Source organism: Gadus morhua, chromosome 22 (assembly GCF_902167405.1).
Source record: "Gadus morhua chromosome 22, gadMor3.0, whole genome shotgun sequence".
NCBI lineage: Eukaryota > Metazoa > Chordata > Actinopteri > Gadiformes > Gadidae > Gadus > Gadus morhua.
The window spans coordinates 10,248,826-10,273,888 of record NC_044069.1 but is presented as its reverse complement, the minus strand read 5'-3'; the positions used below and the strand labels follow the sequence as shown (position 1 = coordinate 10,273,888).

General features: G+C 49.6%; 1 protein-coding gene across 1 annotated transcript in view; it reads left to right on the top strand.

Annotated features, from left to right (window-relative positions):
* The window catches only part of ptprua (protein tyrosine phosphatase receptor type Ua), a gene marked incomplete in the record, with an annotated part of 118,550 nt that overhangs the window by 27,976 nt on the left and 65,511 nt on the right, over window positions 1-25,063 (top strand). The window contains 1 exon segment of the mRNA XM_030346943.1: window positions 13,304-13,432. Coding sequence (XP_030202803.1) covers window positions 13,304-13,432 — 129 coding nt within the window.

The window sequence follows — 25,063 nt, the reverse complement described above, 5'->3', positions numbered from 1 at the left end:
TGGAGAACAAACTGTACGGTATCCACCCACATTTTCATAAGTTGAATATTGAATAGAATATGAAGGAAATGCAGCCTTTCTTATGTATCCGATAAATGTAACTCTTTTTACATTATTTGAACAAAGAGAGAGCGATAAACCTAGGCTGTTTATTTTTTGTTAATATAATTATTACTAAAGCAACAAGACCCCGTGGTTACATGCGTGAATAAAGTATGTGCATTCTGAGGCTCAGAACCCCTGAGACCCCTTTTCCCCCCCTCATCCCCTCATTTAACTCCTTCTCTCTCACTCCACACGTGCTCCATATGTAGCACTCAGGGATCGAATGAAGCCCCCAGTATCTACAAAACAACTCAAAAACTGGGTATACTTCTGATGCACGCAGTAGCGCCGTAGTATCTTCCGCCGCCATCGCCCCCCCCTCGGCCCCCCCCCCTCGTGGGGTACAAACCAAGGACACACGTTCCGACTCCCCCGGCGCCAACAAGATCATCCCAAAGGGACGGTCCCTTTTCCATTTCCTCAGCTTCAAGCCTTTCCAGATCGCGGCTTAAAACGCCCCTTCTTTCCTCCTTTCGTTTCGTCTCCTTCCGCCCTGCCAGCCAGAAGTGTGGTGACTTGAGTACCCCCAGCTGACTCCAATGCTCTTGCATGAAAGACAACCTGGATTGCATCACGCGCTCGCGACGCCTCGAGAGCTCCTCGCCACCATTGCTTCCCCGCCTCCCCCCTCCTGCTCGCCCTACACCACCGACCCTCCCCAGCAGCCCACTGTCTCACCCCCCTCCCCTCCTCTCCGCTGGTCCTTCCTGTTATTTATACTCTTTGGGTGTTGATAAGCAGATGTTTGCCAATATGCCCGCGAGGGGACGGCGGAGGGGTTGTGCTGGTGCCGGTGATGCAAGCAAACGTGTGTCTTCTAGACCGTTTTGTGTGTGATGGATTCAGAGGGATTTCAGTAGAAGGAGAAGGAGAGCGAAGCCAGGAGAGCATCAGAGCATTCCTCACCCCGACCGTCCATATAAAGAAGCAGAGGAGAACTTAGAATTAAGAATAGGACCTCTGGGTTACATACAGCCCTTTGATCGCCTCCTCAATCCTCACTACCTGCCACCTGTTGCAGCCGTTTCCATGCTTTTAAACATCGGAAATAAGGTTTCCCACCCAAAAAGAGGGAGACGCAGCCATCTATCTTCTATCGCTCTTTCTATCGCTCTTCCTCTCCCCCCGTGTTTTCATCAGAACCTCGTCCCCACTCGACTCCCTGGTGTGGATTTCTACACCAGCCTCTTGGTGCCCAAGCCTTTCACTCTATCTCACGCTTCTCGCACGTGTGTAGGTGGGGCGCCTCTTGTTTGCACATACATGTGTTTGCACATGTGTGAAATTGAGTGCAGGCGCATTTCCTTTTTAGGAGTTCAGTCTGGATCGTCTTTAGTGTGCATCATTAATCTGTGTAATTCCGAATTGTCTCTATTCTACTTTTTAGAATAAGTCTGCAAAAAGTGTGTGTGTGTGTGTGTGTGTGAAAAGTGTGCACTGTGTTTTCTGTTCTGGCTGTTTGACGCAGCCGTGATAAGATATGTCTCTGAAATGGCAGTAAATGTATTCTCTCTGCTGCGACTCCAGTGTCAACTCTAGATGCAATCATGTTGCGTCCTGCAATTTCAGATGACAATCTAAATTGTAAATGTTTTCATACATTCTGGTTAGTGAGGCGTGATAAATAACATCTGGGGAATGAAAAAGGCTTCAGTAACGTAAACATTCTATATTTGTTTGCTTGCTATAAAGCTATTTATTTATTTACGCTGAGATGTGAACCTTCATTTTATGAGCCCAGGCGTGGGAGGAAATCACAGATCTAAGTTACACAAATATATTACCGCGCAGACCGATGCTTCATACAGACGGGGAACATTCCATTTTCCTGCTACCTTCTGAACTTAGGTTGATGAGTCCTTTCCCTCATCTTAATTGATTACATTAACGTTTTTATTTGTATTCTACCGCAAGGGGCGATGGCTGATTTTCAACAAGTTGAACCAGAAAATCAAGGAGGTTGTTAACAAATGCTTTTAAAGGACATGTGGTCACTCAGAAATGTAGACCTCCAAGTATGAAAAGGGAACAACCTCCAGGCCAGCGTTTAATTTGTGCTGGGAAGAAGTGTCATTGATTGTACTATTGTATGCTTCTTTTCATGCTCACATAACGCTGCTGTAGATAAAAAAAAAGATATATCTCTTATAATATAAAAAAATATATTTTTCTTACTCCCCCTCATCCTGAATGAGGTGAAGGACAGTATTTGAAGGAACTTGTGGGAGAAGGATGTACACCATGCACACACACACACACACACACACACACACACACACACACACACACACACACACACACACACACACACACACACACACACACACACACACACACACACACACACACACTAATGGTTTGCTTGTCGATGTGTCAATGTGACCGTATCAAGAAGGGTTAGGCGACCCCACAGCTTATAGTGTCCACATTAGCTACTTTTATGATTGCGTCTCATGCTGTTCTACATCGACTTAGCTCCAAGTCCCGGTGTCAAAGTCATGGTTTGAAGACGGGTCAGGAAAAGGGAAGGGAACACAGGAGGGGGGCATGCAGCCCACGCGAGATAACCAAGAAGTTCAGCCAGTCATCGGTCATTATCCAAGATCTGCATTGATCAGGAGGCCCTGGAAGTCAAGTGTTTCTCAAAGGGCCTCGAGGGGCTCTGCGGTTCCCAGCTTAGCGTTGGCCTCCAATGCATTATACATCGAGCAGGGAGCAGGGAGCGTGGCCAGCCAGGTTCTGCCCCCGGAAACGACAAGCCCACGGGGGTGCTCTATGACCTTCTGGTGCTTTTTTCGTGGTTAATAATATTGATGCGTAAATATTGGCAGCTGTTTTGCAGAAGGTAATTATTAATAGGAGAAAATGGTGCCCCGACCGTTGGGGGAAGAATCTCACTTGAAGTCTTTCCAGTGTGAGGGATGGCGTGCATTGAAGTATTAGCGGTATCGCAGACTAAGTGTCATAATCGATATTACACCTTCATAAAGTTTTATGCCTGGCTTATTGCACTGGACGCACTCATATCCGTACCATAAAGCTGTGCTAATGCTTGCGCGCACACGCACACATAGGGCTATACCTGCCCCCTTAAGCATCCCATTGGGGCTTCCTATTATGCAGGAGCTTTGCGTACCGCCCCGTACTCTCAGACCTCCCTGGTCCTGTTTTGCTGCTTCCCACATGTCCCTGGCCAGTCGACGGCACCCACACAAGCCCCGTGTGTCTCCATTCCGTGACTAATGATCTACTTACCAAGTCAATGTGCAGCCTTGGGTTGCTGGTGGTGGTGTGGTGGTGCCGGCGCCGGTCATTGTGATAAAGGGAGATGAGAGCTCTCCATTTCCATCGAAGGCCCCTCTCTTCTCCCCCTCCCTTCTCTCCCTCTCATCCTCTTGACCATGGCCAGCCTTTCCAGGAAGTCACTGGGCAGCTTCCTCCATATTGTCGGAGCACTTGGCAGAGATCCGGTGATAGAGGGTTTGTAATGGCGGTGCAGTCCAAAGAAGAAGGCATATTTGTGTGTGTGTGTGTGTGTGTGTGTGTGTGTGTGTGTGTGTGTGTGTGTGTGTGTGTGTGTGTGTGTGTGTGTGTGTGTGTGTGTGTGTGTGTGTGTGTGTGTGTGTGTGTGTGAGTGACGGAGAGAGTTTTAGTTTGGTTCTCTTAGTAAAAAGGATTTTGTGTTTGTCTACAGTCTGGTCTTTATGGATGGACCACTTAAGCCTGTCCCTGATTGCTTACTCCCAAGGTGCCTCATGAAAGTTAAAAAGGAAGGAAAAATACACTTTTTTTTCTCTTCCTTTTATGCATTTGTCCGTTTGTTCGTTCTTTTTGGTCTCGCCTCCCTCCCTTTCTCCTCCACCCTCCTCCCTCCCTCCCTCCCTCCCTCCCTCCCTCCCTCCCTCCCTCCCTCCCTCCCTCCCTCCCTCCCTCCCTCCCTCTCTCCATCCCTCCCTCTGAGAAAGTACAATGATAACTGTGAGTGTTTGAACTAAAAACCATCTCCTTTATGCTCCAATGTGCATTCAAGTTTGTCCGGGCTAGACAGATATAAATATATATACAGTATATATATATATATTTCTCATCAAAGTAAAGAGACAGCAGCAATTTTTTTTGCATATAAGCCACTTATTTCAGCAGTTGGATCTATTTTTAGACTTCATGGTTCCTGGGGCTCCTCATTCTCCGGCGAAGTGCGGGACCGCTGCTGTGAACCTGTGTGTGTGTGTGTGTGTGTGTGTGTGCGTGTGTGTGTGCGTGTGCGCGTGAAGCGCCCCCTTGTTAAGGGTGGAGCTCCATGGTACATTTCATCCCCGTTGTGCCTTCACACTGCCTCGGAGCCTCTCCTAATGTGGCACCTGAGAGACCGGGGGGGGGGGGGTGAGCCCTGCGCCACCGCGCCACCAGAGCTTCTCCATATCCCCTTCCTGCGGGGGATAAAGACTCGGCCGTGGTTTGGGGGTGGGATCTATGTGGGGAGGGCAAGGGGGTTTCAATTCACCAGAACAGCAGAGCAGATTAGAAGGGAGCAGTAAATGGAGACGATGCCAGCGGAAGGAAAGGATCAAGGGTTTCCATGAGGAATCTGAAATAAACCCCTCTGTCTGGTGAGGGAGGGGGGAGAGATGTGGAGGAGAGAGGGGTGAGATGTGGAGGAGAGGGGGGTAAGATGAGGAGGAGAGATGTGGAGGAGAGAGGGGAGAGATGGAGGGGAGGGGATATGGAGGAGAGAGAGGCGAGGAGAGAGATGTGAGGTGAGGGGGGGAGAGATGGGGAGGGGAGAGGGGGGAGGACAGAGGGAGAGATGGAGGGGAGAGAGGGGAGGCATTAGCTGTAATTAAGCCTAAACGGCTGCGGCATTCGTCTCTCTCTGGGGATCACAGATTCCCGTTGCAAGGGGGCCTTCATGTCTGCGGTTATGGAGCTCTATTAAGCTGCATGCTGCTCCACGTGTGTGTCGCAACATGCTTGCACCCCGTATGTGTGCAACGCATGCACGAGGCGCGTGTGAAAATATGGCCTTCCCCCTGAAACGATTAGCGGGATAAATAAGTGTAGCTAATGTGATTCTTTATGCTAATATTCCAACGTAAAGACGCATAAATCACACAGCCAGTTCCTTGTTCACTGCTTACCAACAAACATGGGAAAAGCCGGATGTTTCTCGACCCAGGGTTTTCTTACCACGACATACTGACTGAAAAGTTACAAGGAATGTTGTTTTCTGCTAATCTGTCAAGCTATCTGTTGACATCCCCCGGAGTGCTGTGCCTTTGAATCGATTCATCGAGTATGTCTGGTATCAGGGAAACATCGCCAGGCTTCTCTGGGCCTTAAAGGGTTCCTATAGATATCTGTCATTTTTTATCTCCTTTGCACCGCATTATGCTACTGGAGATGGACTTTGTTGCAAACGTTTTGTATTAGAAATCGGATATTGCTTTAATTATTAATGGTTTACGTACTGGGCCTTTTGTATGTAATAGACTCTCAAGTCTTGTAGTACAGAAGAAGTTACTTGATGAACCAACGCGTCAATCATATATCACATTAATTGTTTTTCAGTTGAATAATTGATGCTTGATCAAATAAGCATCAAATAAGTACCAAGCCTATCTTAAAAACATGCAAATTCGTGGCAGCTCTTCTATATTCCAGAACCTCTCAATTATTCAAAATGAATAATTGAGTGTTGCTGGAGTGCAGTTCAAACAATGCAGGCAGATTGAAGACATCACTTTGGACTCTTCTAATGCCTGATGAACATTGTCCATTATTTATGACATCTCATTGACCAAGTGCTTAATTGAGGATTATTACTGAGAAAGAAAATCGATCCATCAATCAATAGCAATAGTTGGTAGCCACAGTCACGAAGTCTCCGCAGCAAAGGGCAGCAGACAGACAGAGCGGGGAGGAGCGAATGAATCTATAAGTGCATACATTACTCATGCTCTCCTATGCCACTGCGTGACAAAAAGGCTCCATAGTGTTGGTTTCGTCTGGCCCCGCATGCAGCTGGGCAGAGGAGCCAGTGGCCAGCGATAGAACAGGTGCCTGCCTCTGTTTTGGGGGCCCCGGCAAGGCTTGGCTACGCTGTGTGAGCACGGCAGGATGGTGGAGGTGGTGGTGCTGGTGGTGGAGGCTGTGCGGTGGCTGTGCGTCCACCCTCCCTGCATGTGGCTGCTTGATATTCCTGGCATCTCCCGTTTCCACCAGTACCAATTATTTATTTAATATTATTTCACAAATGATCCGGCAGAATAAATGATGGCATGCCAGGTTTTATCTTTAGCAAATTCTGTATTATTCCTCTCTCTGGTAGCCACTTAGGCAGGCCCCCACCCCCCCAGCAGCGTATCTCAGGCCCTGCTGCCGGAACACCTTTGCTGGCGTACGCACAGAGGGATGAGCTAGGGCTCAGAAAGCACGTAGACCAATGAAAACGGGGCGGCGCTGCAGCTACAGCAGCGGCGGTGTTCAGAACACAGCGCCTCCTCTCTGGGTGTTTAACACACCACTGAGCGCTCGCCCGGCTTTGCGCTCGAACCTCTGTTTATTTCTATCTGCTGGTGATTGTATGGAAATCGCCAGCGCGTGGGCCCCCGGGGGGGCCCGAGATGTTGTGCCATCTCGCAATCATGCTTAGTCTTCGAAAATCATTGCGCGCCATTACCATATGAAAACTGTTCCAAACCGTCAGCCGCGGAAGACGTTTGGGGCTCGAAGGGGTGACGTTAAGGGAGACTGGAACTTTTTGTCCGTTTGGAGGATTCGATGCGTTGCGTTCTCCTTTCTCCGTTTCTGAGGGTTTTATTCAGTTATGAGCGAGTGAGATTGGCGCTGCGATTACGCTGTCAACCGGAGACACGTGAAGAGGGCCGGCGATGCCGTCGGCAAGGAACGGGCAGTGTCTGGCATGAATAAGCTTTCACTGTGATTAAATTGCTGGTAAAACAGACATGTGAAGCTTTCAAGTAATGTATTTAGGTCAGGCCTTAAATTAAATTTCCCTTTTTCTACAAAGCAAAGAAAAGAAGAAGAAGAAGAAGGTGCAGAAAAAGAAGGGAAAACCCGACAGTGTGTCGTGGGAATGTGCGAGGGCCCCGCTGCTACGGCCTTGATGAAACTTTCATGCTTAACGCCACTGAGTGATTCTCCCTTACTCTGCTTCTCTTTGAGGCCCGCGAACAGGCGCCACGCAGACAAGCCTCCTAATTAATCAGCTTTTCAGTCTCGCCGGACGAGTTGGTTTCATTATTTAATTCTTTAAAACTCTCGAGGTAGGAACAATGGAATGAGGCGGCCGGCTGTCCTCCGCAGCCTCTTAATGCCGGAGACGGCGGCCTCGCGTAATTGATGTCCTCGCGGAGGACGTTTAATATGAAAATACATTATATGAAATAAATGAAGGGACATAGCGCTCGCTAATGAGAAACGTTGGCGGCGAACCATTTACGACTCCCTTATGCCAGCCTCCGAAGAAAAAAAGGAAAACCGAACCAACTGTTAGCCGATGTAATTGGTACCAACGTCTTTTTAGCGTATTCATGTATTAGGTTCTTTTTTTTTTTACGGGTGTCAACACGAGTTTGTCGTCGGCATGTGTTTGTGTGTGTGTGTGTGTGTGTGTGTGTTGGGGGGGCGGGGGCCGGGGGGGACCCCATGCCACTGGGGGCCCCAGGGTTTGTGTGGTAGTAAGGGGATCTGTGGCATTGTGGATCAGTAATGAAGCAATTTCACACAACAGAGTCTGCCCTGCAGTGCCAATCTCCCACACTCCCAGCTGACTCCCAGCACACCGAGTCGGATCACATGCCGTGGTGGCAGAGTTGGTAGGGGGGGAAATTGGGGGGTTGTTTGGGGGAAAGAGAGGGGACAGCAGGGGGCCGTGATGTTGGTTCATCTGATTCCACCCCTATCCTTTCTCTGATTGGAGAGGGGGGGGGGGGGGAGTAGATGATACAAGAATAGGAAGGAGTGGCGAGACATGGGCTTGGAGATGTCATGGGGTGACCAGCAACCACTGGAGAATATCGGGAGGATGGCAGTCAGGCCCGACATTGTGTCGGTTTGTGTTCTTATTCCTTTGGTTCCCATGGTGATGCATTAAGACCGTTGTGACCACTACATGCCAGACGGTACACGCCTCGTCCGGGTTGGCATTACATTAGAGTTCCCCTCAGGAAAGGTCAAAGAAACACAAAAAAGCCTGGGTCCATTCATCAACTAGTAGCAAAATATGAATAATATCTCCCTTCCGACATGGATATTGTGATCAATTCGACGGATACCCCCATTGGGTGAAAAAAACAACAAGAATTTGATCTAGTTCTCTTTTTTTAAACTTTTGGATTGACTTGTGTGTCCTTCCCCTCCAAACCACACACACACACACACACATACACACACAACCTCAAACACGTAGAACCTCACACACACTCAACCTCTCCATCACAGCGGGCTGCGGTGTGTTGAGCTTAAGGTGTGGTCCGCTCGGCCGGTGGCCGTTATTAATGACCTTTGGAGTAGTGTGGGAAGGACCAGTCTGCCCTGGTTTTGATGAACTGAGAGTACCCCTCTTTCGCCCTCTTTCTCTCTCTCTCTTTATCTCCCTCATCCCCCCCCTCCCCCGTCCCCCCTGGTCCGACCTTCTCTGCAGAAACAGCGTGTCAGGTGTGATGCACCACACTCCCTCTCAGGGATGCACCACTCTCCCTCTGCTCCATACAAATCACACGTTCATCAGAGGTGGGGTCGCGGTCAAGGGGGGGGGGGGGGGGGGGGGGTTGACGGGAAACTGGAGTGCTACCGTGGGGTGGAACTGGGGTTTACGCATTACATGTGATTCCTCTGATGCCACAAGGAAAACTTTAGCTTTTATTTATTTGTTGTTTTGGGAAATATTGGAAGAAATCTCGTGGACGTCATCATGCCTTGTGATGAGCGGGTTTTATTGAGTTTGGAGTCTCCGACTCACGACTCTGGGAGGATATAAAACTGGATGTTGGAAAGAGGGGCGGGGGGGGGGGGGGGGGGGGTTGCTTTTGGATGAGCCAAGCAGACAGATGGACAGACGGACAGGCATTGTCAACACTGGCAGAAGCCCATGGAGATCTGGTTCCAGCTGGAGCCGCCGTCCACAGTATCCATTGCCAATCTCCCCCAAAAAGTTTGTCAGCCATTTTCGGGAGCCACATACCATATACCTACGAGAGACTTTCAGCATGGGCCACCGATATGAGCATGATGGTGGGTTGGGGGTTGTCGGGAAAATGGAGGTGTGTGGGAGGGCGGGGGTAGCTGTGATTTCCTTGAATGCTTCTCTCCGATTGCGATGGAAGCCGGCTAATGCCTTTGTCTGCACTAATGCTCCACGTCATCCCCAATTTGTCCTCGTCATGCAAACCTCTTAGTCCCTTTGTTCTTGTTTTCCCTTCTTCTCGTTGAAAGGCCCTTCAACCTTTCTTCCCTCCCTCTCTCCCTCTCCCTCTCTGTCTTTGGCTCACTCAGCCTAAAAAACCCGCCATGAAAGTACTAGTGAGGGATTTCATCCCCCTGTGCAACGTTTCGTTGCATCAGGGACTATATTTCATGACGTGCACAGCCAGTGGGACGGAGGCAGCGTCGGCGGCGCTGGCGTTGGCAGCACTGGTCACCCCCCTCTCTCTCTCCATACCTCTCGGTGTTTATCTCCCTCCTGGGGGCTCTTCTACTGGCCCCAGGGACCCTCTCGGCAGTTAAACTCCCTCTGCTGGTGCATGACTTTGATCCTTCCAAAATGCTGCTAATGGGATTCAATTAAAGCTCTCTCCAGCACCATCTCTACCACTCCTCTCGCTCGGAGGTATTAGCTCATCAACTGGCCCCCGAAGGATTTAGCTAATGGCTTATAGCGCTAGTGTGGCTGGGTGAGGGTTTTACCGGACTTACCGGGAAATATATACACGTTCGATGCTTACTTTGACCTGGATCCTTCCAGGCCTCGGCAGACGCTTTGTTTTCACACCGTCTTTGTCTTTGGTTTTTGTTTTTTACGCATTACTTCCAAGGAAGGAGTTGGCCAAGGCATTTTTATTTTTTGGGCAGATTGTGCTGTGAAGTGGAACATTGATGCTCCTTAAAGGAATGCTGTTTTTTAGCCGACTTAACAAAGCAATTTCGTGAGGCAACAATGGCTCCAGCTGAACAGGAAGGAGCAAAAACACAAACTATTGATTAAGAGCAAAGAAGAAATGGTTTAACATCTCTATGCTCATTTTCTCTACTCCCACACATTCTGGGGCCTCTGCTGATCTAGATTGGAAAATCAATGTTCACAGCTTGTCACTACTTTTCACAAACATAGTACGGCCCTGGCATTAGGCTTTTTTCTAGCAGCCACGGATAAGGGTGAGTCAAACTTCACTTGATACTAGTTTTATTTTCTCGCCATGAAATAAAGAAACAACCACTGAAGTGATATTCAAGTAGCCCCCCCCCCCCCCCCCCCCCATACACCCTCCCCTCGTGTACCAGCGTTTCTGAAGCGCTGGCTGACATTGTGGGGTGGGATGCAATGCTCCAAACACACTAACACACCCTTCAAAAAGAGAACGGGTGCACTTGATTCAGGGAACAAGTCGTTTCCTGTTCGGTAGGAGCTCTTTAAAGATAGACACCAACCGAGAGACATCACACCACCACCACTACCACCATCACCACTAACACCACCACCGTCACCATCACCATAACAACTACCATCGTCACCCCCAACACCATGACCACCACCACCACCACCACCACAATTACCACTACCACCAGCCCCACCAACATTACCACCATAACAACTACCACCACCAGCAGCAGCAGCAGCACCACCAGCGCCACCATCACCATCTCCAAAAACCGCCACCACCCACCAAAAATTAAATACATTTCCCCTTCTGCAAGACGTAACAACACAGGGAGCCTCGTTCGGCAAATTGCCTCCGTCCCCCCCCCCCCCCCAACCGCCCTCCCCATAGCAACGAACGCCCCCACCCTCTGTGTTTCCCCCTGGGGCCCCCGGCAGCCGTGGCGGCCGTGATGGCGGCCCTCCATAGTTATTCCTGGCCCCCGGTGTGTACGCCCCCTCCTCCCCCCTCAGTGCCCGCCACCGCGGCGGCGGTGGCGGCGTGCTGCTGCTCAGGGCCCGGTGTGGAACCTGTGCAATCTCCTCTGATGAGCCAATTACCTCTCTGGATCCCGGTCGCGCCGCGCCGAGAACGGCGTGGTCGTGCTTCCTGCCGCCGCGGTCGCGTTAGCGGCTGCGTCTCTGTGTGTCTAGTGGCTGCGGCGCCGCCATTGTTGTGTTTGTCGGTCGCCGTGGTAAATACCAAATAATTCCTGAGCCTGATGTGTATTGTTTCAGATGCGTGTGAGTCATTCAGGTTTGATTCCATTGGGAGTGAGCGAACAGCCCCAGCCCCTCCCTCCAATGGCTCCCACACACCAACACACACAAACACGTGAACACGCACACACACACACACACACACACACACACACACACACACACACACACACACACACACACACACACGCACACACAAACGCACACGCACACACACGCACGTTCACTTGCATGCAGACACACACACATACGCCCGCACACATGCACAAACATTACAGCACTTCTGGGACACACAGACATACACACAAACACGCGGATAATTTTGCTCCTAATTGCGTGCTTCTTGTTCCGCCGCGACCAGAGCAGCTTATTTTGCTTCCCCGCAGGCGAGGTGTCGAGCCGGGAGCAAAGGAGCATGGGAAAGTTGAGTTCTAACGAAGAACACCAGCACCACTGCTGACACTTCCTCTGTCACTGCTTGCGGGTGCGAAAAGAAGCCTTCTCAAACTCCAGTCCCCATCCCCGCCGCAGGGCGCTCTCGCGTTTTCCCTTCCCCTTCCCTTCCCCCCTCTCCTCCAATCACATCCTCATACCCGTGGCCGGAGGCGCAGCACGCCATGTCACCCCCACGCGGCAGCTGCCACACGAGACGCCAGGCGCACGGGGGCAGAGAGACCCTGATTTGCTTACACACCAGGAAGCACGCGGCCGGCCTCAGGCCCGGGGGGGTAGGAAGTGTAGACTTTGCCATATTTCTTCGTCAGATAGTAATTGCCCAAAGTGTTAGACAGCTTAAAATAAGGTCTAATAATATTAACGCGTGAGAGAGAGCGTGAGCGAGGAGCTTGTGAAAGTGCAGAGCCGCATCGGTATGTTCTGAAGTGATGTCGCTCGGAACTGATTAGAAATATATTCTGCAATCATATGGAAAAAACGGACGGAGAGACCTTGGTTTTTTGATTCGCAACTCGGGTCCTGTCTTGGCTGGAGTTTGCGTCGTCTCACGGTGTTGGATAGTTTCATCCAATTTAACAGGCAGAAATGTTCGTAATTGGAGAGCAGACATCCTAGATATCACTGATGCGCGTGGATGACCATGCGTTCGACCTGCATGATTCACTTTCAGGTTGTCTTGTGTCGGCAGTAAGCTGCAACAGGCCCTAGCCCTCCCTCACCCTGACAAGAGTTAAAAGCCTAACGCATACCTGATGTCAAAGTTCATAGCTGCAAAACTTTTCAACTTGTGTGTGTGTGCGTGTTTGTGTGTGCGTATGTTTTAGCACCTGCCCCCTCAGACTTAATAAATAGTCGCAGTCAGCCGAGATTCAACCGAAGGTGGTTAATTCGGTGGTCTGGGTTAGCCTTAAAAGCCTGGCGGTGAAATCACCTTGAGACCCATAATTCCCCATCCATCCATGTGACGTGGGGGGGGGGGGGGGATGTGGCATTTGTCTTACCCACAGCGGGGCTACCATTGCTGGGATGGACGGGGTCACGGTGTGACAGCCGGCTCCAACCATTAGCTGTAATTTAGCTTTTAGCTGAAAGCTTTCTCCGGGATTTGATGTATTAAGGCATTTATGTTTTTTTTCCTCCTGCTGCGATGTCGCATCGATCCCGAGCGATTATTTCCGCAGTGTGCCCATACTAAAAGTTACCAGCTGCAGCAGACAAAGGGAATACAGTGTGATTTTCACTTTTGGGAAAGGCTTCTGGGTGGGTGATTTTCTTTTTACTTGTGATGTGTGATTTTCTACTCAGGGTCCTCATTTTTTTCTGTCTCCCGTATGTGTGTGTCTGTGTGCGTGTGTGTTTGTTCAGGCGGCTGCACCTTCGACGAGGACTTGGACGCCAGCCTGTGTGACTACCGCCAGGGACAGGAGGACGACTTTGACTGGCAGCTGATCAGGACCTACAGTTGGCCCCACGCCACTCCTGATCTGCTCCGAGGTGGGTCTCCATAGCAACCTATACGGTCATCGTGTAGGTTTTTGTGTAGGCAAAGAAGTTAAAAAAATCGAACCGTAAATATATTAAAAAATATTCACATTTCAAAACGTATCTCTAGAAAACAAACTTTGCCCGAAGTGCTGTACATAGATCATATTGTAATAAATATTAATAATAAGAAATAACTGAGTTCATAAGTGTCAAAACTATAGGATAACGTCAACAGTATAACGTCTAATACACCCAATCTCCCTCTAGGTCACTTTTGGGATAGCCGTAACAATAGATAGCCTTGCATAGTTATTACTCATTGATTCATGCAAGGGGTGTCTGTGTGCTGAGTACTGCTGCCCTAGCACCAGTAGTGGTTTGCACTTCTTGGGAAAGGGGAGACTTATTGAGCTGACGGAGGCATGGGAAATGTGATCGTTATTCATGGGAAATGACAATGTGTAAAATCACCATTAACATTGTGCTGTATTGAACGAAGACACCCAATATTTTAAAAGCTTTAGTGGTTATTTAATCAACACTGGCCCCTTCTATTTGAGGCGAATCAATATATTAATCTTTGTGCTGAGGATGATCTTTTTATTGTAAGTGCAGGCAAAACTATAATTTTTTTACACCAAGACAAAAAAGCTCTTATTATTTATTTAAGAGAGTATTATCTATCCTGCTGATATGCAATGAAATCTAAGCCAGGTATCTTTTTTTTCTGTAAAATATTTTGTACCTTGGTGCATTTTTTTAAGTTGCGCACTGCCATATTTCAGTTCCCGAAAGTAGAAGCAGTTTAAATTGCTCAAGACGGATTCCCTATATGTGCAGCGAGAGGAATTAAATAGGCTCAATCATGCTTCTTGGGGGAATGTTTGTGGCTTTTCAAACTAATTGTGCTACCAAACGAAAACATAGAACAAAAGGAAAATAGTTTTGTGGCAGTTCCTCTGGATTTCTAAGTTTCAGCAAAGGATTTCATACGGCAATCGCTCTACAAAGTCAAAGACATTCGCCTCAGCCACTGATCCAAGGCCAAACAAAAAAACATGATTGACAATCATCTTCTTTTTTTTCCACAAGTGTAAAGAAGCGTGAGCGAGAAGAAAGAACTGACGAAGAGGATGATGAAGGAAAGCACTAACTCTGATGCATAGAGGGGACGAGGCGGCAGAATCAATTGGCTAGGATTAGGGATGTGGCTCACTTTAAAGTCTAGGCCAGGCCTGCAATGATGGAGGCTTTGTTTACTCATCACCGGCAAGTCTTGCGATAACCGATTTCACTTGTTTAAGGCTTTTTATTCTAAGACTGCAGTTCCTGGAAATGAGATTTTGTTAGTAGTTTGTCACGGCAGCTGTTCTAATTAACTTCAAATAATCTGTTAGCACAATAATCCTGTCTTCTATCACGCTTACCTCAGCAAAGACTAGTTGCCTGCGTGTGTGTGTGTGTGTGTGTGATAGAAGTGTGTGTGTGCGAGAGATAAAAGTGTGTGAATACATACAGCAGGAGGAATTTTTGCGGACACAGCCCGCCTTACTTCCGACTTGGCTCCAGTCTTTCCTTTTTGCAACAGCTTGCTTTCCAATCCCCTGACGACTCCCCATCCTCTCTTTTAAGTCGGTCGTGGGGTGGGGGGGGGGGGGGGGGGGGGGGGTTGGCTCGTGCCCATGCTGTTATTTCACATGCAGGTGAATGCGCCCATCTGCACCTGCCAGTCATGGGTAAACATTCCCCGTGCGAGCGGTATCCGGCGCCTCACTTCACCTGAGGAGCGATAGAACGTGTCTGTGGGTAAAGCCCATGCATGTCATTATGGACCTCTCCGGTGGGTAAGCTGGGGCTATTCATGGAAGGAGCTCGGGGAAGGGGAAGGGTGGTGGTGGTGGTGGCGGTGGTGGGGGCGGTGGTGGAGGTGGTGGAGGTGGAGGCGGGGGCGGGGGAAGCCTGCGTGCGTCCGGAGTTGCATAATTCATGGCTTGTTATCAAGCGCTTGTTCCGCCTTGTTCCACCGGTGCACCTCTCCCGAGGCAGATCGGGGGTCTGTTAACAAAGTCCCTGGGATCCATCACAAGGGAGGGGGTGGGAGGGGGTGGTGGGAAGAAGGGGGGGGGTGTCGGTTGCTGCTGATTGCACTTCCTGGTGTACCGCAGGCCCCGGCAGCGGTAGATTGTTTCATTTTTTTATTTCTCTTCATCAGTTGTCCGTATGCCACCAGGGGGACCAAATTTAATCCAAACACATTTGATGAGGTTTGTGTGCGTGTCCCCATCCGAACCTTTTCTCTGGCGTTATTATTTTAAGAAGGGTGGCTATAGATCACGTTGGAAGGGCTTAGCGAGATTCTCCACGCGTGAAGACGAAGGGTCCCTGTTTTCCTTATCCGCTTAAGACAACGACACATTTTGTTCCATAGATAAGCGCCGCTCAATTATTCATCAAATGTCTGCGTATTTACCCAGCCGTGTCAGTGGAAGGAATTAACGCTTCGTCACAGTGATTTGGCATTAACGAGCATGACTTACATCTTTATGGGTTTTTTTGAACGGGACGCCGTTTTCCCCGTACCTTATGCTCTAATTAATGCCGGCTAACATAGTTATTGATTGACCATCGCTATAATGGCTTGCGTCAATTAAAACAAACTCACTGCCACTGCACACGAGAGAGCCAAGGTCACCATTCTCCATCAGGATGTGTAACGCCACCACAACAATTAACACCCTCGTAGATCATTTTTACAAGGACTTTAAATTCTGCCTCGGCCACTTAAGAGGCTGCGATTGAGACAACGGTATAGTTTATTGGGCAACCCAACAGTTCAATAGTATGGATTTGCGCTCACAAACCCCACAGAATACCAATGATATGAAATAGTACGGCTGAGGCACAGCAAACCACTGGCTCACCCAACTATACTTTCAGCCAACTTCTCTTTTAGCTTCCCGGCCCGGGGAATCAGCAGGCTTTGTCCGTAGTTTCCAGCGAGTTGACAGGCTTCCCTCCCACGGATTGACCGCTTCCTGCAGCTCCTTACATCGTGTTAACAAGCAGGGTTCCCCCGAGCCTTCAAAAGGAATATTGTTTTGTAAGCGCTTTGGTCTGCGGCCCAGGATCAAATAGGATCATTACAACCGTACGCTGAGGACACATTGGTATGGGTCGGGTAGGCCGGTCCAATGGAGGGCAGTCTCAAAACGTCTCCCCTCTGTCACCTGCTTACACACCCCAAGACGGACTCTCCCCCACAGCCCTGGTCACCAGGTGTTGCCTGCACTCGTCTGAACCAGCTCCATGTCTGGGTTAAGCCTCTCAGATTGTATGAACACAAGGTCGGTCGCTCTCCAGCTCCACCGGTCGCTCTTCCTCGTCATACACGGAGCGAAGCCAGACCAAGATCATCTGAGGCCTGTTATGTTTTTTGTGATTCTTTTTTACATTGTCCTCATTTGCTTGGCCAAACTTCAAACATTCTGGTGGCGTTCAGAACCGCTCCTTTCGCATGCACCGCCGAGCTAGCTTTGATGATCCGTGTGCCCCAGAGTGGAGAAACTTAACTAGCGGCAGCAGAATGACTATTTGCATTGAAATGGCACATTAGCCAGACATCGGTTAGATTTCTGCTGCGGGTTCATTTCGCTGTTGTCAAAGCTGTCGGCCAGCTCATCAGCAGAGACTCGAGCCTCGGTATGATCTGAAACATTTGTTTAATGTCGGCAATCCGTTTGTTCTATGGTGTGGATGAAAAGGGAATGTTAATTGGGATTGAAATGTTGTCTCCCGCCGCGACGGACCCCATTGAAGTTGAAGTCATCGTAGCCTTCACAACTAAAACTGATTGGAGTTGGACTTGATGCAGTTGGACACCTACTTTGATACAGGAGAGTAGAACTAGAAGCCTTCTGGGCGGGAGTTGGGGTCATATTTATCGCAAGTAGATTTTTGTTGAATTGAAGTGGACGGTGTAGAACCAACATCACAACAACTTTAATCAGACTCTTCTGGGAAGGCCACTGATGGTGTGTGTGTGGCCTGGATGCATTATTAAATTCAGACGGCAGACCTTGAACGTGGACAACACGTTCATGGGGGAGAGTGGGGAGGGGAGACCTATTATAAGGCTCCGACAGTGATATTGCTTAATATAGTCAGGAAGCCAGGAACTATTAAAAATCCTGCCTTTGCTGTGTGAAAGGTTGCGGGGTTCGACTCCTCAGCTCATCATTATTGGAGAATGTGTTGAGGGATATGTCAACGACATTTTGCTAATCGTTTGCTCACCCTCTCAGAAGAATATATAGACATTGATCAGTGAAGTGTTTTGACACCTCCCGCAACACATTATCCTGTTATGATGAGCTGAGGAATCGAACCCGCAACCCTTCACACAACGGAGCCCTAATAGTTCCACGTTGAGACACCTCAGTATTAGCCTGTCTGAACAAAAGATGTCTGATGGCCAAGCATGTTACAATCAGACAACTCTGTCATTACCCTAATCCCAGGTGTATACCCTCTGTCTTTTCCCCGCTCCCTTCCATTAAGTATTAACGACTGGAGTCGGGTATGCGGCTGAGTCTGCTGGGCTAGATGATGTTCAAAGAACCATTTAATTGGCCCTCATTGTTTGGTTAGACGGAAATGTGATTAGGTGGACCGAGGCGTGATTCGCCATTGTCTGCCGAGGGCTTTTTCGCGGGATTGTCATCAATCAATTTAACTTTGGCGTGCCTGTTTCGGAGACGTCGCGACGATGTGACAGGAACCGCTGTGCCCGGGAAGACGATGGCGCCCTCTCTGTGTGCTTTGATTGGACGTCTTTGAGCAAATAAAGGGATTTGAGATGAGGGAATCACATTGGTGTGTCAATTTTGTGCTGCCTTTTTATTTTTTCTGATTTCGGTAAAAAAAAAAAAAGTGACCTGGATACACCGCTGTTTGCGATCAATGCTCTCCGTGGCGTCGGCGGGTAGCTAGCCCACTTCCAATCACGGCGGCCCTGCCTCGCTCTCCGGGTGCCTCCGAGCACACTCGCTCTCGTCTCACGGCAGGTATACGCCGCATTAGCATTGCAGGCTCTCCGCTGTAATTAACATCAGTCAAACTAACAATGCGCCAAAAGAGGGGCTGTGTGCGCCCGTATCCTCCCGGGACAGGGAGAGGGAATGGCAGCTCTGCCCAAGTGACAAGCAGCGTTCTCCGCATATATACCAGAGCCAGGCGAGTGCTGAGACGGCGAAAGCTCTTCCCCTTCGCAGGCATGCCTGTCAAGATGGCGGCTGATTGCTGGCATTTGGCTCACACCCTCGTGTGATTGATGTAGACAGCGCCGGCACCGGGTTGAATGCGGTACCGCTCATTTATTTATTTTTGCTCTCTTTTTTGGTCGTTTTCTTGTCTGCTCTCTTCTCCCCGGGTATGTCGTCTAGCAGCAAGCAGTGTCTTGGCGTGCGGCGCGTGTGAGGTATACACACATAGCTTTCTTTTAAGCGGTGTCCTTGCAATCGTTTGTTCCCAGCATGCATCTTCCTTCCTTTGGTTCTTCTTCTGCTGCTCTCCGGCATGGTAACGAGGGTCAATCACTGTCGCCCCCTCTAAGCTCTGGAGGGTTTATGAGAGGCGTTTAAGACTGGATTTGCATTATTTATTAGCTTTTGGACGTGCCCTTCATCGTTGACTTGAGCTTTTAATTCCCGGCATTAGCGTCACCTGGCCGTCGCCAGACAGGGCGATGCCGCTGGCTGCCTGCGCACCTCGGCTCCAACTTCTCCATCAACGCCGACCTTTATTATTCCGCTGTGAGCCCCCCCCCCCCGCCTCCCCCCCCCCCCCCCCCACGACGACCTCGCTGACCGCCTTTATCTCTCTCACGACTCCCCGCTCTCTCGCTGGCTCCCTGGCTGTCTCTCGCTCACTCTGCCCCCTGTGAGGGAACGGACAGACAGAAGCGTCTAATGCAGGGTGGAATGGCACTTGGAATGAATCCAGTGCAGTGTTATCTCTGGTGTTTAGCGATCTCTCCAACATTCAGAAGAAACCTGTCGAGATTAAAAGACTTACACGCTTCGTCCCAGAGCGCCAGCAGCTCATTTACAATAAAGTCATTTGAGTAACCACCGTTAGTAGTTTAAATTGCAAGGTTACCGGGCCGTTTTAATAGCCTGGCACTTCAACTGTCCTGGATCGGGCTTGTTATAAATATTCATCGTTTATAATAATCAAATAGTTTTTTGAACAAAATGTGTTAAGAAAAAAGTGGAAAGTTCTGGTGGCAGTGCCCCCCACCCACCCACCCACCCACCCAACCATCCACCCACCACGCATCTCCCTACCCACACCTTTCCATGTCTCTTTACACACACACACACACACACACACACAGACACACGTCATTTCCCTTCACATCCCCCTGCTCTAGTTGGGAGACCGGGGGAGACCGCTTTTGGAGGGGAATAAAAGTATTTTAGCCATGGCCTCCTCTCCCTTTTACCCTCCCACCGTGGAGAACACCTCCCCGCCATAGCCGGGGTAATTGATTTAATAAACGTTATAGGTGTCCGTTCGGGATGAGTCCTTTCCCCATAATTGGGCACGGGGTCTTCTGGAAGCTGATGTCATGATTAAAGACTGAAGGAGTGGCGCCGGTGGGAAGGTTGAGAACCTTGAGAGGCTAATGGGATTTTAAATAATGCAAAGTAAGCATCATTTTCACAGGAGGAGCAGAAAAAAAGGAAAGAGAATCCTTGGCCTATTGTGTGGTGTATGAGTGGAGTTGGGATGGACTGCTATACCAGATGTGCGGCAGGCTTCTAAAACACAATTTTCTTTGTTTGATTCTGACTTGCATTCATAAGTGGCTAATTCCCCTGCCGTAGCTTTCGTCAAACCATTTTTAAGCACCCTTTTAATGCCCTTGACGTTGGATATTTGGAAAACATGCTGCAAGACTTTTCTAATGGTAATTTACCCGTGTGTGCAAAAGACTAGACGACACGTCGCTGCTAAATTACTACTTTCCAACTTCCCTTCAAAGCGGTGCTTTGGTTTTCATTATCTTCCACTGAGTTTATTAGCACATCACTGGCCAAGATGTTCTCGCTGGGACTGATTGGATTCTCTGCGAATAACATTGGAGCGGCGGGCACTTAGTGCGACATTGACATTCAGTGACACATAAACATTTACCTACCTACGCAGAATGTAATGAAGATGAGGGGAGTGCCGCCTGAAATATCGCTGCACAGTCCCACACCCGATCGCCTTCCAAGTCGTTTTGCTTCTGGTTTCGGGGTGCTTTCAAGTTGCGGTCTAAAAGGGCACAGTCTAAAAATACCGTCAGCCATTGTTGTGAACGAGCTCCGTCTAATTCCCCCCGTTTCAGAAGTTAATCAAAAGTAAAGCCCCTTGCCGTTATTCCTGCCATTATGCCGTTGGGAGAGCGTTTGCCTCCACAGGGTTTACAGTGTGTTACCAGGCGACCTCACACGGAGAGAGCAAGACACAGGGCGGGAGGCCAGGACTGTGCGACACAGTGCATGTTAATGCCTGTTAATTCTGCCGGGGTTAGGCCCGGAAACGGACTCTGATGAAGAGTCTGAAACCCTGGACGGCGGCCATTAGCACACGATGGGTTCCGACGGTGTAGGAGAGATCTCGGAGCTGTAGTGCAACACGAGGGGTTAATGTATTTGACGTTTCTGATTGCCTCACATAATTTCCGGGTGAGGTCACTTTGCGTGTTGAAAGTGGTAAGCGAGACGGCTTGGCGCTAATTTGATCAGGAGCAACGTTCGCGATCACCAGCACTCGACTTGCGAGCGGGTGGGCTTTCGGTCGGGTTTTTAATGCGTGGGTGTTAATGTGTTCATTCTTATTGTGGAACTCAGTAATCTACCTTAATGGGGTTTAAGCAAGCGGTGGTTGTGATTTCATTGGAAAGTAAAATGTAGCCGCCGATAGCTCGGTCGAGCGGTTTAACACTCGTTTTAAGCTCTGGCATAAATATTGTTTTAGCTGCCAAACAAGGCAACATGTCAGCTATTTTCCATTATGCCATATTCATTAGCTAATAGGTCAAATGCACTCAATAATTCCGTCTCTATTCTGCTGGGTTGTTTAATGGAATGGGTGTGTGTGAGTGGGGGTATATACTTTTTTTGGAATGGGTATCTTTGAATGTGTGTGTGTGTGTGTGTGTGTGTGTGGTGATCATCCCCACACATGTCCTCGCCACAACAAAAACTTGAACCAGAAAAAGCATGACGAAGGTGCTCATGGGCGTCTGTTTTTGCCAACAGGTGACACTGAGGGATCACCACGCTGTGACGCTGTGACGCTGTGTGTGTTTGTGTGTGGGTCGTGGGGTAAGGTTATCGGCCCCAGAGCAGACAGCTCTTGGTTTCCTCTCCCTGACTGTTGGACTCCCCATACAGATAATTGGCTTATTTTCCTTCTGCTCGTCTTTTCCTTCATTTCCTACCTCTACCTCATTGCTGCTCACTGACAAGCGCTTGTCACATTGCCTCATCCTGTCGCCTTTCACTCGCTCTCTCTCCCCCAGCCCCTCTTTCATACCCTTTCTTCTACTCCCCCCTCTCCCCTCTCCTCTCTGGCTCTCTCTCTCTCTCTCTCTCTCTCTTCCTCTCCCTCGCATCTTGCCTCAACTGCGCGGGTTTCTTTTATACGCGATCCTGGCCAAATTGAAAGTTGGAAGGATTAGGATTTCTTTTCGAAATTGGGTAGCAAAAAATATCATATTTTTTTTCTAATTTTTTCGCTTTCTTGTGGGTCGTTTGAAGACCTGCTGTTTCGATAAGGGCCAGCCGCAGACCTTCTCTGTCTGTGTGCGTACATGCGTGCCCGTCTGAGCGTATGTGTGCTGTCTGATGGTGACGTTGGGAGTGAGGGATGTCAAAAGAAAACCTCTTTACCTGCCAGCCACTCAAACCCCGAGCAGAGCAATGCCAGAGGAGTGTTGTGTCTTACGTTTAGGGGAGGGGGATGGTAAAGACCCCAAAGTATTCCTGTGGGCCTGTTTATAGGTGATCTGCTAAAGACTGTCGAGCAAGGCTGATGACCCATCCAAAATATCTTTGGAATGCCTTTAGTTATTCGTTCTCATAGTTTTCAAGGTCTTGTCTGACTAGCACACACTCTCCAGCAGCACGTCAAGTGGAGTGGAGGAGATCAGCTGGGTGGCTGGTGGGCAATGGGTGGCTGGTGCTTGCACTGTATTTGCGGGCATTGTGCTGTGTTTTTGTGTGTGTGTGTGGGTGTGTGTGTGTGTGTGTGTGTGTGAAGAGGGGTTGTGGTGGGGAGGAGAGGGGGGGGGATTCAGCTTTGGGCTTCCACAATGAAAGGGGGGGCGGGTGGCGCTACAGAGCAAGCTCTGGGGTCCATCCTCACACTGAGATGAACTGACATGTTGCGGCACTGAGAAAGAGAGAGTGTATACGTGTGTGTGTGTGTGTGTGTGTGTGTGTGTGTGTGTGTGTGTGTGTGTGTGTGTGTGTGTGTGTGTGTGTGTGTGTGTGTGTGTGTGTGTGTGTGTGTCCACACTTGGCAAGGCTAATGCAGACTCTGGGATGTGCACAAGCTGAGCTTCTTACACGAACCGTGGGCTGAAACTCCCAGCAGGAGAGAGAGAGCGAGAGCAGCAGGGACTTCATGTCGGACGCCCACACTTGTGCAGCTCTTCGCCCAGTGCTCAGGGCTCTGTTTGGGTCATGGTTACTCAGCTCCGCACTTCATGTGGAAGTTTGAAGCCCGGCAAACAGTGAGAGAGCGGGGTCGTGACCTTGAGAAGTGATTTTTGTGTTTGCTTTTGCTCTCTAGTGCCCCCCAATGGCCAGCGGGTGCAACTTGCGTTTGTAGCTAATGTGGCGCGAAGGGAGTTGTGAAGCGTCAAGCTTTAAGTTTTTAATTTATAAATGGTTGAACTGAAACTCATCCCTGGTCAACCGACGTCTTTGGAAAAAGCCTTTCCACCCTCAATACTAGCAGATAGCGCGATGCTACGCTCCAGAGATGACCGAACCAATCAATTCCCCCGCTTTCGCTTCCCCCATAAACAAAGACAAGCCGGATCTCTCATCGCGCTGGAGTCGCTAATTTCACTTTATTTTTTTCTATTTTTATCTCCTTTCGTTAAACTTTTAATTGGCTGTGGTGGTGACGGCAGATTCGCCCACTCAATCCACCCCCCCCCCCCCGAGCCCAACCCGGGCTGCATAGATGGAAGATGTGAGTCGCAGATAAGCCGGACCCCCCACCCCCCCGCCCCTCCACACAATCACTCCACCACCCTCTCCCTAAATAATAGGCAAAAGGTCATTAGTGGAAACGGACTGATTTGCTGCCGGGTGGTTGCAGGGGGATTTAGCTAGTAGGCGGGTTGTGTAATCCCCCACTCCCCTTCCTCCCTCTCCTCCCCTTCCTCGTCTTCCACGGGGCCCTCACCCTGCAGAGAGCTCTCCCAGGGGGCACTTCAAAGCCCACCACCGACAGCACCTGATGGAAGGCTGAGTGTTTGGGTTGTTTGCCCCGGACACCAGCATCCACCGCCCACCAGAAACCCTGACCCCCCCCCCCCCCCACCCCCCCCCCCCCCCCCCCCCCCCCCTCCCCATTCCCTCGCTCACCCTTAATCCTCTCGGTGGTGCGATCTCCCCAGTGTCTCTCTCTCTCTCCCCCATCTCTCTTTATCTCCCTCTTCAGGATTTTTTATCTCGCGATCTGCTCTATCGGCCACTGGTTACTCTGGGTTTATCTCAAATGTGGTACCAGATTAAGACAAGGGAAGAAAACAGGACTACAACAATTAACAAAGAAAGTTTTTTGTCAGAGCGATGCAGAAAAAAAGAAAGTTCTTTGTTAGTTTTTCCTGAAACGTATTTTTGCTATTGTAATTTATGTGCATAGAATTAGCTGTACCTCGGAAATCCGGGCCTAAAGGAATTAGTAGAGAATGAGTATGTGTCAGTGGTTGAGTGTGTGTGGTTGTGTTTGTGTGTATATGAATGTGGGGGAGTGTGTGTTTGTGTGTCTGTGTGTATATTAGTGTCTGGGTGTGTGTGTGTTCGTAAACGAGTGTGTGTGTGTGTGTGTGTGTGTGTGTTTGTATGCGAGTGTGTGTGTTTGTATACGAGTGTGTGTGTTTGTATATGAGTGTGTGTGTGTGTGTGTGTGTTTGTATACCTGTGTGTGTGTGTGTGTGTGTGTTTGTATACGAGTGTGTGTGTGTGTGTCTGTGTGTGTGTGTGTGTATTTGTATACGAGTGTGTGTGTGTGTGTTTGTATACGAGTGTGTGTGTGTGTGTGTGTGTCTATGTGTGCTCCCTCCTCTCTCTCCTCCCCTACCTAGCGCCTGCAGTCTGCCTCCACACTCGTCCAAACTCCTTCGGTCGGCAGTGGGGGGGTGGAGGGAGAAGAGGAGGAGGGGTAGGACTGGTGGTGGGAGAGCGTGTCGTCACCGTGTGTTTGTTTTGAGCGAGTCGGGGTTCTGGGTGGAGGCTGGAGAGTGGGGGGCGGCGGGGGGGGGGGGGGGGGGGTGAGCTAGTCACCGCGCCGCTGCCCGCAGCTGCCGTCCACCTGCCACTCGCCGCTCCTGCCACCTGTGGGCAGGACGCC